Genomic DNA, 15,893 nt, shown 5'->3' with positions numbered 1-15,893 from the left:
TTAGGCACATAATAGTATAAATTTAAATAATTATAAGTATGCTAAGATAGGAACAAAGTTTTTAGGTGCTTTAAAAATTTGATTCTCCAGTGATTGAAAATCTTGTTGAAAGCATAACTCAAACTCAAAAGAACTAGTCTTAATGGTTTTCTATCAACAAAGTTTGGTTAACAAAACAATGGGGTTAAGATATTCATGTCACTTAGTTGAGTTCTCATATGTAAGGCACAAGCTTTGTCAAACCCAAGAAAATTTTGGTAACACTGTTTTTGTTTTAAAAGATTATTTTTGGCATTCTAAGCAATAAGCACATTACACTGAGTGTTTCAATATTTCTATGTGTTTTTTGTTTTTGTTTTTGTTTTTCTTTTTTTTACATGTGATTAGCAAATTCTTGTTAACAACACTTTTTATCAGACACCTAAACAAAATTTACTTATTCAAAATTAGTGGAATGATCACAATATGTGGACGGATCAAATTGATACCTTACAATATTATTATGCTTTATTAATCAAAGTCCATATTTTCAATTATCAGGAAACTATACTATATTAATAAATTACATCAATTTTGTTCACAAATTGCAATCTTGATAGCTTAGATTGCATCAGTACTGACAACTTGGATTGCATTGGTCACAACCCAAATTTTACACCATTTATAAGAGCCCAAATTGGTTGATTATATTTTCAATTATCAGAAAATTATACTTTATTGATAAATTACATCTGTCTTATAGCTTGGATTGCGTTGGTTATAGCTCAAATTTAATTTTACACTTAATAACAACCCAAATTGATTGATTATAAACCATCTCATTATTGCCTACCATACCGTAGATACTTACTTAGTGCATTATGGGAATTGTAATTTAGAGAGTGCCAAGGTTAACTAGAAGGGGGTGACTAAGCTGTGCAAACTAGCTTTGCTTGTCACACAAGCTGCAGTAGGATTGCCATGGATATCATCCAAGTTCCACAAACCATCCCATAGAATGTCCTCATCATTTGTGGTCTCTGGAAGAAGCAATTCGCCATTGAATATTGGATAGATGAAACCTTGTTCGGCACTTGGATGGGGGTACATGGTGGTGATCTCTTGCCCTATTTGAGGTAGAGTCAGCTCTTGGAGTACTTGGTCCACCTTATCTTCACTTTCGTCAAGTAAAGACATGAACTTTTGGATGTCCTCTTGGTTGAACTGTTGTTGTTGAAATTGTTGTTGTTGTTGCTGCTGCTGCTGCTGCTGCTGCTGAAATTTTTGTTTTTTTAAAAGACGATTTTTTGTCTTTTCTGAATCATTTGAAGTAGCTTTTTCCTTTTTCTTAAAGTGGGTCCTCCAGTAGTTTTTTATCTCATTATCTGTTCTACCCGGCAGGCTTCTTGCAATTGTTGACCACCTGAGGATGAGATTTAGTTAGTTTCTTCATCACTAACCAAGTTGCTATTAAAGAAACTGCTAATTAAGCAAATAAACAAAATGAAACAGATCAACTTTACTTCATAGGTTACCTGTTTCCCCACCTAGCATGCAGGTCCACAATGATACTCTCTTCATGTGGGGTGATCTGCCCCCTCTTGAGGTCTGGCCTCAAATAGTTCACCCACCTCAATCGACAACTCTTTCCATTCCTTTTCAAACCTTTATATGTGGGGAAAAGCACAGTATAAGATTGATCAGCTTGCTTATATAATATCATAGACTTCTTAATCATGAAATCACTCATTAAATTTGCCATATTTTTTTTTCCGGAAGAAAAGCTCCACATATGTTCTGTCACATGCACTCATTCCCAAGTGATCTTTGTAGTCTGCTGTCTATAAGGGACAAAATATATGCCCCCACCGCAGACACGTAGTTCAGCTGAAAAATCCTTATGTTAAAATAAGCCTATCGAGCTCTTGTGAAACCTAAAGTGAAAGAGGGGGAGACTCTGTGCATTCTTCTAAGCTAGGTTCTGCATGCCTCCGGTCATGCCCATCTTCAAATTCAGCGCCCAATGAAGCTAAGGCATATATATATATATTCCAAATTAAAGGACTTCTCAGTCCTTATTACAACTATGGGGTTACCCAAAAGAAAGTGTACCCAACGTTATCATGTTCTAATTTGCCACATTAGCTGATTATTTCTCATATACATATGGAGATCATTCCCACAGCTACCAGCTACTAAGTTTGAATTTTTTTGAACGAAGCATGGCGATGCATATATGTGTATATATGCATCACACACACAACCACACGCGCACAGATATATGCATATATATATATATATAGAAAAATAGAAAATTCAGAAAGTAAAATTAAACATATTTGAGTGTACCTGCAAGCCTAGCGACAGAGCTCCATCTGCCTTCACCATGCAACTTGACATACTCAATGAGCAATCTGTCTTCTTCAGCAGTCCAGGGGCCCTTCCTCCACCCTTCTTCCAACTTTCCCCATCCCATCTCTTCTCCCATGTCTCCCTCAGCTGACATCTATCTATGAAGAATTTTTTTGCTGAGCAGAGAAATTATAGCTAGCTTTAATTAGCCGCACCTTGATTGTCTTCCAGATTCTGTGACATTAGGGTTAGTGTGTTGTGACTTATTTATACCTCCACAAATGCCCCCACTTCTTCGTTCCATATCTCTTGCCATTTTTTGATGTCTTTATCACATCATCCCTATCCCTCTTTTTTTTTTTTTTTTTTTAACCCTTTAATAAGCTAGCTAAGCTAGGGATGAGATCTTCAAAATATATACATGGGTATCTTTTCAAAGTACCCTAACCCATTGATGTTGTCTCGAGGGGTTAGTATCTATTGCTCTTTGCGATGACTTGGGTCTTCTTATTTCATTATTAGTCCCGTTGAACTCAACTCACGAGTGGATCCTGACCGTCCGATCACAATCTATCTCCTTGATGATGATTGCCACCTCAGAAAAGCCACACCCCATCAATTGGTTGTGATGCTATGTATGAGGGTATTCTTGAAGAATCCAAAAAACTGCCCAGGCATTGGGTGGCATGTTCTCATAAGGATACATGGAATCAAATATTAGATAATATTTGTTGATGCCAAAGTGCTAGCAGCAGAGAGAGAGAGAGAGAAAGTGCTGAGGAGACAAAGAGAGAGACAGAGAGAGACAGAGAGAGGATAGAGAGGGAAGCAGCCACGTATAAGGGGTAAGGCATATGCATCTAGACGCTAAGTAGCAGTAGCTGCTAGCTCCAAGGCATTTTGTGGGAAATTGGGGAATAAAATATAGGAGGGACGCACAGGAGTGGGAGATAATTTTGTGTTGAAAACCACCGGGGAGCCAATGGGGGAGACCCAGGTGTTTAGCTTGCTTCCTTATTGAGGAGATTAAGTATGGGGATCTTTCTTGCAATCTTAATTGATTAAACAATAAACTCGTTGGATGCCATATTGGGTTATCTTTTGGCATTATAATAATAGAGATTGTAATGGCGCAGTGATGCACCACCAAGATGACACGTAGTGTGCATGCTTTTGTTGTGATTTTGCCATCAAGTGTTTTGGGGAATTGAGGTTGCAGCTAGCTGTAGATGATCCACAGAGTCATGGGCATGGGCCTGGGCACTTCTCTCTTCTTGTGCTTTTTGAACAGTGACAAGTAAACCCTAGCTAGCTATGCAAACCAATTTTAATATACGTTAGTTGGAAAGAAATCAATGTGGTTATTTTGTTAGGCCTGGTACAAGTGGGAAATGTTGTATGGGTTGAGGGAGGGTCATTTCCATGTGGTTTATAGGAATCACATGCGAGTCTTGTGTTACAGTTTTCATAGGAGGCAATAATGTGGCTGAGTCTGTTCACATGTGCTTGTGGGTATTTTAGCCTTTAATAACTCTTTATATGCATATATGTGTAGAAGCACAATGTTATATTACAATATATACTTGAAAGGTGAAGACTGGTGATTTAGGAATTATATATCAAAGAGTGTTGGGATAGATGTACCTACTGAGAAAAGATCTTAACTCCATCACTGAAGGTGAGATGGTGGGTTTGGGGATTTTGTTATTATTCAATCCATTCGGCTGCTCTTACATATATACAATTATACAAATAGTTTTTCTATGCTGAGGACCTTAATAAGAATGATCCTTTAACTCAATGACTTTTGCTTTTTAAAGGAAATGGACTTTTCAAGTAGTATTGGAAGTATTGGTTGTTAGAAACTCAGTTCTTCTATGTAAAATCAGAACTCATGCCAAACTGAAGTAAATCTTGTAGAATTGATTTAACAAAGAAAGAGAACTAACAATTTTTTAGGAATTAAAAGAAGAAAACACAAATTTACATGGTTCAGCCAATATGGCCTACATCTACGGAGAGAACCAAACGGAAGAACCTTTATTGATGAATCCAATCAATCTTGAGATTACAAGCATACCACCTCACAGTCACAACTACCTATATTTTCAAGAAGAACTCTGCCCCTTGGTGTTTTTCAGCTTTCAATCTCCCTTCCTAATCTTTGTATTGCCAAGAAAAATAATCTTCATAATAATGGAATTTAACAAACAACCAACATTATATACAACACACATCTCCCAACTAACCCAATAAGCTTAACAAAAATCAGCCACCTGTCACTTGCAACTAACTGCTGAATTGTCATCCCAAATTGAACCTATAATTAACTGTCAACTGCAAGTTGTTTGTTTAGCCATGTGTGTGTTAAAATGATTGGCACTTATCATTACAAATCTGAACCTTGACAGCATTTTAAACCTTCACACTGTTCTCCTTCTCCCAACTGGTCTCACTTGCCTCTTCATGAGGCTCAGCAGCTCCTAAAATTTATCAAGTCCAGACAATGTCTAAACTTAGATGCTAGCAGTGGCTTGGTCATCATATCAGATGGATTTTCCTCAGTTGGAACCTTCACAACCTCGATTTCTCTAGTTGCTATTATGTCCCTTACAAAATGAAGTCGAATGTCAATGTGCTTTGACCTCTCATGGAACACCTAATTCTTAGCAAGGTGCATTGTGCTTTGGTTACCACAATGGATAGTGATATTACCTTGGCGCGTACCTAGCTTATGAGATATTCCCCTCAGCCATATAGCTTCCTTAATTGCCTCAGTCATCACAATATATTCTGCTTTAGTAGTAGATAAAGCAACTACAGATTGGAGAGTTGCTTTCCAACTAACAGCTCCTCCAAATGCAATAAGTACAAACCTAGTCAATGACTTCCTTCTATCGACATTTCTTGTATAATCAGAGTCTACAAAGCCTTGAATCTCCCTTCCATGCTTCTCATTCCCTTCATATCTCAGTCCAAAACACTTGGTACCAATAAGGTATTGAAACACCCATTTGATAGCATGGCAATATGGCTTGCCTGGATTGCTCATAAACCTACTAACCACACTTACTACATAGGCTTGGTTTGGTCTAGAACAAACCATAGCATACATGATGCTTCCCACCATGCTAGCATATGGAATTTTTGTCATAAATTCCCTATCTCCTTCTGTCTCGTGTGCTTGTGTGACTGACAATTTGAAGTACTGTCCCATGGAAGTTTTAACCATCTTCAATTGATCCATGCCAAATCTACTAAGAACTTTAGTGATGTAGGACTTTTGGGATAAAAACAGTAGCTTCTTACTTCTATCCCTCTCAATCTCCATTCCTAGAATTTTTTGTGCAAGGCCAAGTTCTTTCATTTCAAATTCTGACTTTAATATGCCTTTGACTTGTTCAATCTTTCTTCTATTTTTACAAGCAATAAGCATGTCATCTACATACCATAGTAGGTAAACCATTTCCCCTTCATCTTGCTTGAAATAAACACAGCTATCATAGCTACTTCCCTTGAAATCCAATTTTAATCATATGGACATCAAATTTTTTATACACTGCCCAGGTGACTGCTTAAGTCCATAGAGTGATTTATATAGGAGAAATACCTGATTAGTGTTGGTTTCATCCACAAATCCTTCAAGAGGGTGCATGTAAATGGCTTCTTCAAGTTCTCCATGTAGAAAATCTGTTTTGACATCTAATTGTTCCAACTCCAAGTCTTGGATAGCAACAAAAGCAAGTAGAAATCTAATGGAACTATGCTTGACTACCAGGGAGAAATTTTCATTATAATCTAATCCCTCCCTTTGATTAAAGCCCTTTGCTACTAATCTAGCCTTGTACCTCAGACCCTTAACCCCTGGAATGTCTTCTTTCTTCTTGTAGATCCACTTGGACCCAACTACCTTCTATGTTTTTGGTATAGGAACCAGCTGCCCGGTATGGTTTTTCTTCAACAATTCCATCTCCTTTTGCATAGCTAGGATCCATTTGTCTACCTTCTTGCTATTAATTGCTTCTTGATAAATTCTTGGCTCCATGTCAATTATTTCTTCAGCAACTGATAGAGCAAAAGTAGTGAATTAGCTTGCTCATATCTCTGTGGTGCTTTAATGTTCCTTCTGTATCTGTCTCTCGCCAGAACATAGGAATCAGCTCCACCTGTTTGGAGATTCTGACTTTCCGAGCTTGTTTCCTTTTCTATCCCTCATTGGCTTGCTTCTCATTCTACATCAGTTTGCTCCACCTGATGTTGTAGAGATTTCTCTGACTGCTCCACCTCAAGCTACAATATGTCCATACCTGAGTCTTTGTTATGATATTTCTTGCTTTCTGTTTGATTTCTAGCCATTTGAAACTCATTAAAAGTAACTTCTCAGCTAATCAAACACTGCCTTTCACTTGAAGCATCAATCCACAATTTGTATCCCTTCACACCTCTATGGTATCCCACAAATATACACTTTACAACTCTAGGGTCTAACTTGTCTGTTTTTGAGTGAACATATATAGTGCCCTGACCCTCTCTCGTACCATAAATAAATACAACCTGCCCTAACAAGGGAAAATGGGTGTTCCATCCTAAGATCATCATATACATACATAGCGAAAAAATTTCTAATACATCAAAAACTTACCAGAGTTTCTAACTGTTCCTAACTACATACCAAATCCATATTATAATATTACAAACCCCAAAAGCATAAAAACCATTATCTATGTCTCACCAACTCTGAAAATATCTAACAACTATCTATCACTAGCCCGGTGGTATGCTAGACTTGATCCCTCGAAGGACCTAAAACATGATTTGTATAATAGGGGGAAACACCTCTCAGTAAGACGGATCATAATATTATCAGTGTGTGGCTAGCATGAGATTTTGTGTAAACATATTACTGATAACAGTTAAATATATTTAAATGACATTTCAAAACTGTACTGAACTATATATCTAAAAATGCATAAATTTTGTTTCATATATTGTGGGCTCAATATAGTCCATTTTATAGTAAATATGCCCATACATGCCTAGAAGATACAACCTAGACTGCTGAATTAGCGTCGTCACGCTGTCACATACTATTACCACATGCTTCCTGTAACGACCTGATTTTCATGTTATGTTTTTTTTTCCTATTTAAATTAAATGTAAAATTCCTACTGCTCTATTACCTTTTAATATAAATCAAACCCTCATCACAGTCTAGATAGGACCCATGGAATCTGAGACACAACAAACAACCTAAGCAGCGAGAAGCTGAATTCATAGAACCATAATCATATATATATATAAAATACCAGAGTGCCAAAATATTTTTCAAAATATAAATACACAACTATTCCTAAAAATACCCTCAACTGAAACTAGGGCTATACAAAAATAACCTCCCAAAATACTCACCCTACAGATAAGGTAGTACTGTAGCCCCCTCTATCCGCGAGCTTGATCTGCTCGCCTAATAAGATCACCTAAAAAATATTAAATCACTGGGATGAGACAACGCTTAGTAAGACAAAATATGCTATTTCTAGTGTGTGACAAATAAAATACATATTTATAAAATATGATTTAGAAATACCATAGATAACTAAAACTGAGAAAACATGTATAAATATTGTACAATATAGCTCATACCTATGTTACTTAACATAACTGTTCTTATCAATTTTCTATTCATAATACTTCTAATAATCATAGATACATCTACTGTTTCAGAAAATCTGAATATACATATAATGACTGAGAAAATTTCACTAGATTGATAGTTATATGTCATGATTTAATCCCTCATGACAGGATTGTACGGCCCGTAGGCAGGACCTATCACTGGTTGGCCTACCACGATAAGTCACTATATTTCGAAATTCAAATCAGCCTCCTCAACCCTAACTGATGAGGAGCTTATCCACTGTATAGGCACGATTGATTGCTGTAAATCCACATACTATCTAAGTTATGTAGTTGCACTCTAAATTGTAAATAGATACGGTACCGTGCTCTGTAGACTAATCTATAATGGTCCATTAGGGTCTGATACTATATAATACATTTCTATATAAAATCTATCTGTTTTATCATAATTCTGTATCAACTGTATTAACCATGATTCTGTAAAACTCTATATTAACCATGACGCTACAAATAACTATATTTCTATACGAACTGTTATTCTGTATGAACTCTAATTCTGTATGAACTGTAATTTTGTATGTCATGATTCTATGATCTGTATATCATGGTTCTGTAAAACTGTATAATCATGATACTATGAAAACTATAAAAACATCTTCCTGTACTATAACTGTGAATCATGAAACTATAGAGACTGTATTTCTGAATAAAACTGTATATCTGTATAAACTGTGCATTTGAATAGCTGTAATTTTGTAATTTAAAATTGTTTATTCTATGAAAAATAATTCTATAAATCTATATACTCGTAATTTTGTAAAAGTTGTGTAGAACACTGTACTATACTAGTATTTCTCATGCCACACAAGTAAATAATACTCATTAACCATAATCAATAAAACTACATAATTCTTGCTTTAGAAGACCCATAAACAAATACTATATTTTTCTAGTGAAAATAATTGATTTACTAGCATAACATATTTCCTTTACCTGATTACTGGAAAGCCCCAAATATGACTTGTCCTACACCCGCAAGGTTCCTTAATCAATACCCTGAAAACAACACCCCCCCCAGAACAAAATTTTAGTATTTCTTTGACTGCTACATTTTCTGTAATTGTAAGTAAGCTAAATACTGAATTAAAAGTCTTACCTTGAATTTGGGAAGAAATTCAAGATAGCCCCACCAATGATCCACTCCAGTAAACTTGAAGAGAATTTTCCCAGGAGTGTCGTGGTGGTCTTGGATCATCGAACCGACAAGAATCCGGCCCAGAAACTTAGAGAGAAGGGGGTAAGGATGAAAAGGAGAGAGAAATATTGTTTCTGCGTGAAATTTATGCTACAAAAAATTAAGTTTGAGTTATTTATACACTAACCTTCGTTGACAAGACATGTGACCTCGTCGACGAGGTCACAAAGGAAGTTCGTCCACGATGCTTATTCTTTGTCAACGAAAATTTATGGCTGAGAAATAGCCTCTCGATATTTTCTCGTCGATAAAATGTGCCCCCGTCGACGTGCCCAAATAGCCACTTCGTCGACGAACACTGAGGCCCCTATTGAATTTCATTTACCATTTATTTTCCCTCCTCCCTCTATTATTTAAATACCTTAATTCTTTGGGTCATTACATTCTCCCCTCCATATAAAATTTCGTCCTTGAAATTTACTATCCATATGATTTACTATCCCATAAACAAACGTGGTCTACTTATTTTATTACCTACCCTCACTTATGGCGGATGAATACCGTGGTTACATAAGTAGTTCTAGGAGATTACAACTATACCTATAATAGAAAAATTCTCCCAAAACCAAAAACACTACCTATCCTATACTCTATATTACAATTACACTGTACTAAATAAAATAAAATTATCATTACTTTAACTTACAAATCACTGTGGTATCCCACTAAATAGGTGTGGGTAATTCTATCTGATTTCATCTTCAAGCTCCCAAGAAGCTTCTTCCACCGTGTGATTCCTCCATAGGACTTTTACTAGTGGTATCTTCTTACTGCGCAATTCCTGTTCTTTTCTATCTAAGATCTGTACTGGAGCTTCCACATATGCTAGAGCATCACTGAATTCTAATTCGACGTAACTGATAATATGGGAAGGATTTGAGAGGTATTTCCTTAACATAGAAACATAAAATGCGTCATGTATTCTAAATAAGGCTAGTGGTTAAGGTAGCCGATAGGCAACTAACCCAATCTTCTCAAGTATCTCAAATGAGTCAATAAACCTAAGGCTCAATTTACCCTTCTTCCCAAACCTCATGCTTTCCTTCAGTGGTGCTATTTTTTAAAAACACATGATCACCCACTTCAAATTTCAATTCTTGGCGACGAGTATCTGTGTAGCTTTTCTGCGGACTCTGTGCTGCATTAATTCTATCTTGAATAAGTCAGACTTCATCATACATCTGTTGCACTATTTCTGGCCCCAAAACTTGCCTCTCACCTAACTCACTCCAATATAAAGGTGAACGACACCTCCAACCATAAAGCGCTTCATAAGATGTCATGCCTATGCTACCCTAATAGCTATTGTTGTAAGCAAACTCTGCCAGTGGTAAATACTAGGTCTAGCTAGTTCTAAAATCCAATACACACGCTCGCATCATATCCTCAAGTACCTAAATCGTTCTCTCTGCCTGACCATCTGTCTGAGGATGGAAAGCGGTGCTGAATGCTAACTGAGACCCCAAAGCCTCTTTCAAGCTCTTCCAAAACCGTGATGTAAAGCATAGATCATGATCTGAGACTATAGATACTGATACTCCATGGGGTCAAATAATCTCCTGGATGTAAATCTCTTCCAATTTGTTCATAGGATAGCTAATTTTAATAGGTAGAAAATCACCTATTTTCATCAGCCGATCAACAATTATCCAAATGGCATTCTGACCATGCGGCGCTGGCAGTAGGCTAGTAACAAAATCCATGGATATGTTGTCCCACTTTCACTCAGGGATGTAAAGTGGCTGAAACTATCCTGCCGACCTCTGATGCTCAGCCTTAACCTGCTGGCACGTCAAGTACTGCTGTACAAATTCTGCAATTTCCCTCTTTATGCCACTCCACCAAAAATACTCTCACAAATCCCTATACATTTTAGTACTGCCAGGGTGAACCATATATAGAGATATGTGAGCCTCCTCTAGAATCGTTCTCCTGATATCATCATCTGCAGGCACACACAACCTGAAACGAAACCTCAAAGTCCCGTCATCAAAAACACTGAATTCCTCTCTCTGACCACCCCGTACTCTAGCTATCACCTCTGCTAATTCTGGGTCATTCCTCTGAGCGGCTTTAATATTTTCATATAGCGTAGGCTACACAAACAGGCTGGCAATAAATGCGTGAGGATCATCCTCCACTAAGTCCACACCAAGACTTTCCAAGTCCATCTGAATTGGGTGCTGAATTACTGCTGCTAACTGTGTTGTATTCTCTAATTTACGACTCCATGTATCAACCACCACATTTGCTTTACCTGGGTGGTAGCTGATGGTGTAATCGCAATCTTTGATGACTTCTAACCGTCTCCTTTTCCGCATATTCAACTCTTTTTGTGTAAAGAAGTACTTTAAACTTTTATGATCATAAAATATTTCACAAGTCTTACTATACAAGTAATTCCTCCAAATCTTTAGTGCATGTACCACTGCAGCCAATTCCATATCATGAGTAGGGTAGTTCTTTTCATACTCTTTCAACTGCCTGGAAGCATGCACTACCACCCTACCATGCTGCATCAATACACAATCGAGCCCTTTCAAAGACGCGTCACTATAAATTACATAACCATCACCTCCTGATGGAATCGTTAGTACTGGTACAGTGATGAGCCGTTGCTTTAATTCCTGAAAACTCTGCTCGTATTCATCATCCCATGCAAATCTGGTATTTTTCCTAATCAAATGCGTGAGAAACCCTGATAAGGCTAAAAACCCCTCAACAAATCAATGTTAATAACCTGCCAGCCCTAAGAAACTTCTAATTTCCTAAACTTTTTTTGGCCTGGCCCAATTCACCACCACATCAATTATACTAGGACCCACGAAAATACCATCCCTTGAAATCACATGACCCAAAAACAACACTCTCTCTAGCCAAAATTCACATTTACTAAACTTGACATACAACTTCTTCTCCCTGAGCGTCTGGAATACCTTTCTCAAGTGTGCCTCATGATCCTCAAAACTTCTCGAATAAACCAGTATATCATCCATAAAAACCACAACAAACTGGTCTAAATATTGGTAAAAGACTCTATTCATCAAGTCCATGACCACAACTGGGGCATTCGTCAGACCAAATGGCATAACGAGGAATTCATAGTGCCCATACCTAGTTCTAAAGGCTGTCTTCTTGACGTCCTCTGCTTTTATCCTCACTTGAAGATAACCTGATCTGAGGTCAATCTTGGAATACACTCGTGTACCCTGGAGCTGATTAAAAAAATCATCTATACGGGGTAGAGGATATTTTGTTCTTAGTAGTTACCTTATTTATCTCCCTATAATCAATACACATCCTCATAGGCCTGTCTTTCTTCTTTACGAACAGTACTAGAGCTCCCCATGGAAATATACTAGGTCATATAAATCCCTTATCCAACAAGTCTTGCAACTGATCCTTTAATTCTCCCAATTCAACTGGAGTTGTGCGGTAAGGGACCTTAGAGATCAACGCTGTCCTTGGAGGTAAATCTATAGTAAAATCTACCTCGCGATTAGGAGGTAACCTACGTAACTCTTTTGGAAAAATATCTGAAAATTCCCTTACCACTGGTGTACTGTCAAGCTTCGATTCATTTTTTGACACCTCCTATATAAAAGCCATAAACCCTTGACTTCCATCTAGGAGTAGTCTTCTTACCTGCATGGCTGACACTAACTGTGACGAAGCACATACACGTGAACCAACAAATCTGAATTCTTGCTCGCCAGGGGGTCTAAAAATTACTTCTTTCTGATGACAATCAATACTTGTGTGATTAACAGCCAACCAATCCATACTCAGTATTACATCAAACCCATACATATCTAATACAATCAGGTCAGCTGGTAACACTCTCCCCTGAATTTCTATTAGATAACCCCTGAGCACTCTTCGACACCTCATCACTGACCCTGACGGTGTAGCTACTGCCAATTCTACTTCTAATAATTGGGTCTCATTTCCAGAAAATTTGAAATAGGTCACAGAGACAAAGGAATGAGTAGCACCTGAATCAAATAAAACAATAACTTGATATGGTAGAATAGTAAAAATACCTATCACTACAGTCTCAGCATCACCCGACATCAAAGCATAAACCCTCGTCAGGGCTACATTCCTTTGCTTGCCTCCACGAGACACCTGATAACCTCCCCGATAGGGTCTGGGACCTGGTACCTAGATCAGCGATCTTGAGCATGTTCGTGCCATGTGGCCAGGTCTCCCACAGTGATAGCAAACACCTCTCCCTACCTGACACTCCCCCAAATGTCGTCTCCTGCACGTCTGACACGCTGGGTAGATCTACATACCTTGATTCTCACGAGGTCTTGTCATCTATCTCTAATCTTCCCTATAAAAGTCTCCTCTCCATGGGCCTCGACTAGAACCTGCCTGAAAACCTTAAGGTGTGGGCCTCTTTCTTTGACTCTGAGCAGCAATACCTCTCTGCAGACCACTCTCAATAACCACAACCCTATCTACGACCTCCGCAAATGTCTGAGCCCGAAAACCAATAACCTAGTGAAAAAAGTTCTGCCTCAAGCCTTCTTTAAACTTTCTTGTCTTTTTCTTTTCGTTTGGTGCCAAATATGGGGCGAACTGAGACAGCTCAATAAATAGAGTTGCATACTGTGATACCGTCATCTGCCCCTGAACTAAGTGCATAAACTCTGCTGCCTTTGTGCTCTGAACGATAATAGGGAAATATCGCTCAAAGAACAGATCCTTGAATCGACTCCATGTCACCGGCACTAGATCCGACCTCTACTCCTTAATCAATCGCGCTGATCTCCACCAGCGTTTTACCTCTTCTGTCAGTTTGAACATCGCAAATACCACTTTCTATTCATTAATACATGGAAGCACTTCCAATGTCTCCTCAATGTCCTGGACCCAATTTTCAACCATAATCGGGTCAGCTCCTCCAGTAAAAAATGGGGCCTTCATTCGTGTAAACTACTCGATCATACAGTTGTGCTCCCCTAAACTCCTGGCTATCCCAGCCATCACCTGCTGGGTGATGCTGCGCAATACTGCGTCAATATCTCCACCTCCCATACTAGAAGGTCCTCGTATGTCTCCCCCAGCGTTCATACCACTACTTCCTAATTTCATCCTGAAAAACAAAGAACACACTTTAAAGACCCTATCTCCTGTGCAAATCTATTCCATTTCATTCAACTGAAATCCCATATTCAAACTTAACTATCCCCCCTATTCTAAATTCAAAATCAAATCCTGTAATCCCAACACATGACCCGACAATAGTTTACTATTATGGCTTTCCTGAAATTGTCACCCCAGGAAAGACACAAAAATCACCACGGAAATCTTGTACGCAGACTACAAAATAAAACCTCAAATTCTTTCCTATACTCTGGTATTGCTTCCACTGCACTTTAGAGTCTACAGAACCTAACAACCTAAGCCCTGATACCAAACTGTAATGACTTGATTTTCATGCTATGTTTTTTTTATTCCTATTTAATTTAAATGTAACATTCCAACTTCTTTGTTACCTTTTAATATAAATCAAACCCTCATCATAGTCTAGATAGGACCCATGGAATCTGAGACACAACAAACAACCTAAGTAGCGAGAAGCTGAATTCATAAAACCATAACCATATCTATATATATATATATATATATATATATATATATATATATATATAATACTAGAGTGCTAGAATATTTCCCAAAATATGCATACACAACTAATCCCAAAAATACCCTCAACTAAAACTAGGGCTATACAAAAATAACCTCCCAAAATACTCACCCTACAGATAGGGCAGTACTGTAGCCCCCTCTATCTGCGAGCATGATTTGCTCGCCTAGCTGGATCACCTAAAAAATACTAATCACTGGGATGAGACAACGCTCAGTAAGATGAAATATGTTATTGCTAGTGTGTGGAAAATGAGTTACATATTTATAAAATCGATTTAGAAATACCATAGATAACTGAATCTAAGAAAACATGTATAAATATTGTACAGCTCATACCTATGTTACTTAACATAACTGTTCTTATAAATTTACAACTCATAATACTTCTAATAATCATAGATTCATCTACTATTTCAGTAAATCTAAATATAAATATAATAACTGAGAAAATTTCCCTGGATGGATAGTTGTATGTTGTGATTTAACCCCTCATGACAGGGTTGTGCGGCCCGTAGGCGGGACCTATCACTGGCTAGCTTACCAGAATAAGTCACTATACTTCGAAAGTCGGATCGGCCTACTCAACCCTAAATGATGGGGAGCCTGTCCACTACATAGGCACGATCAACTACTGTAAATCCACATATTATCTAAGTTATGTGGTTGCACTCTGAACAGTAAATAGCTACGATACCATGCTCTGTAAACTAATCTGTAATGGTCCATCAGGGTTTTATACTATATAATACATTTCTATATAAAATCTATCTGTTTTATCATGATTTTGTATCAACTGTATTAACCATGATTCTGTAAAACTCTATATAAACCATGATGCTATAAATAACTATATTTCTATATGAACTGTAATTATGTATGAACTATAATCCTGTATGAACAGTAATTCTATATGTCATGGTTCTATGATCTGCATATCATAGTTCTGTAAAACTGTATAATCATGGTACTATGAAAACTGTAAAAACATCTTCCTGTACTATAACTT

At 37.5% G+C, this 15,893-nt stretch overlaps 1 protein-coding gene across 1 annotated transcript; it reads right to left on the bottom strand.

Moving 5' to 3' along the window:
- Positions 1-894: 894 nt before the first annotated feature.
- LOC131151279 (transcription factor MYB2-like) lies at positions 895-2,485 on the bottom strand. Its single transcript, XM_058102533.1, has 3 exons — positions 2,329-2,485; positions 1,515-1,644; positions 895-1,402 (listed from the first exon to the last, which is right to left on the bottom strand). The coding sequence occupies exons 1-3, from the start codon at positions 2,483-2,485 to the stop codon at positions 895-897; spliced, it is 795 nt and encodes a 264-aa protein (XP_057958516.1).
- Positions 2,486-15,893: the final 13,408 nt, after the last annotated feature.

This window comes from Malania oleifera, chromosome 3 (genome assembly GCF_029873635.1).
Source record: "Malania oleifera isolate guangnan ecotype guangnan chromosome 3, ASM2987363v1, whole genome shotgun sequence".
NCBI lineage: Eukaryota > Viridiplantae > Streptophyta > Magnoliopsida > Santalales > Ximeniaceae > Malania > Malania oleifera.
The sequence above is the reverse complement of the archived record's forward strand: the minus strand, read 5'-3'. Positions and strand labels throughout refer to the sequence as shown.

Coding starts and splice junctions, on each gene's coding strand:
- LOC131151279 (XM_058102533.1), bottom strand. CDS start 2,485: ATGTCAGCTGAGGGAGACATGGGAGAAGAGATGGGATGGGGAAAGTTG. Junction 1,645..2,328: donor CTCTGTCGCTAGGCTTGCAG/GTACACTCAAAT, acceptor CCACATATAAAG/GTTTGAAAAGGAATGGAAAG. Junction 1,403..1,514: donor CATGCTAGGTGGGGAAACAG/GTAACCTATGAA, acceptor TCTCATCCTCAG/GTGGTCAACAATTGCAAGAA.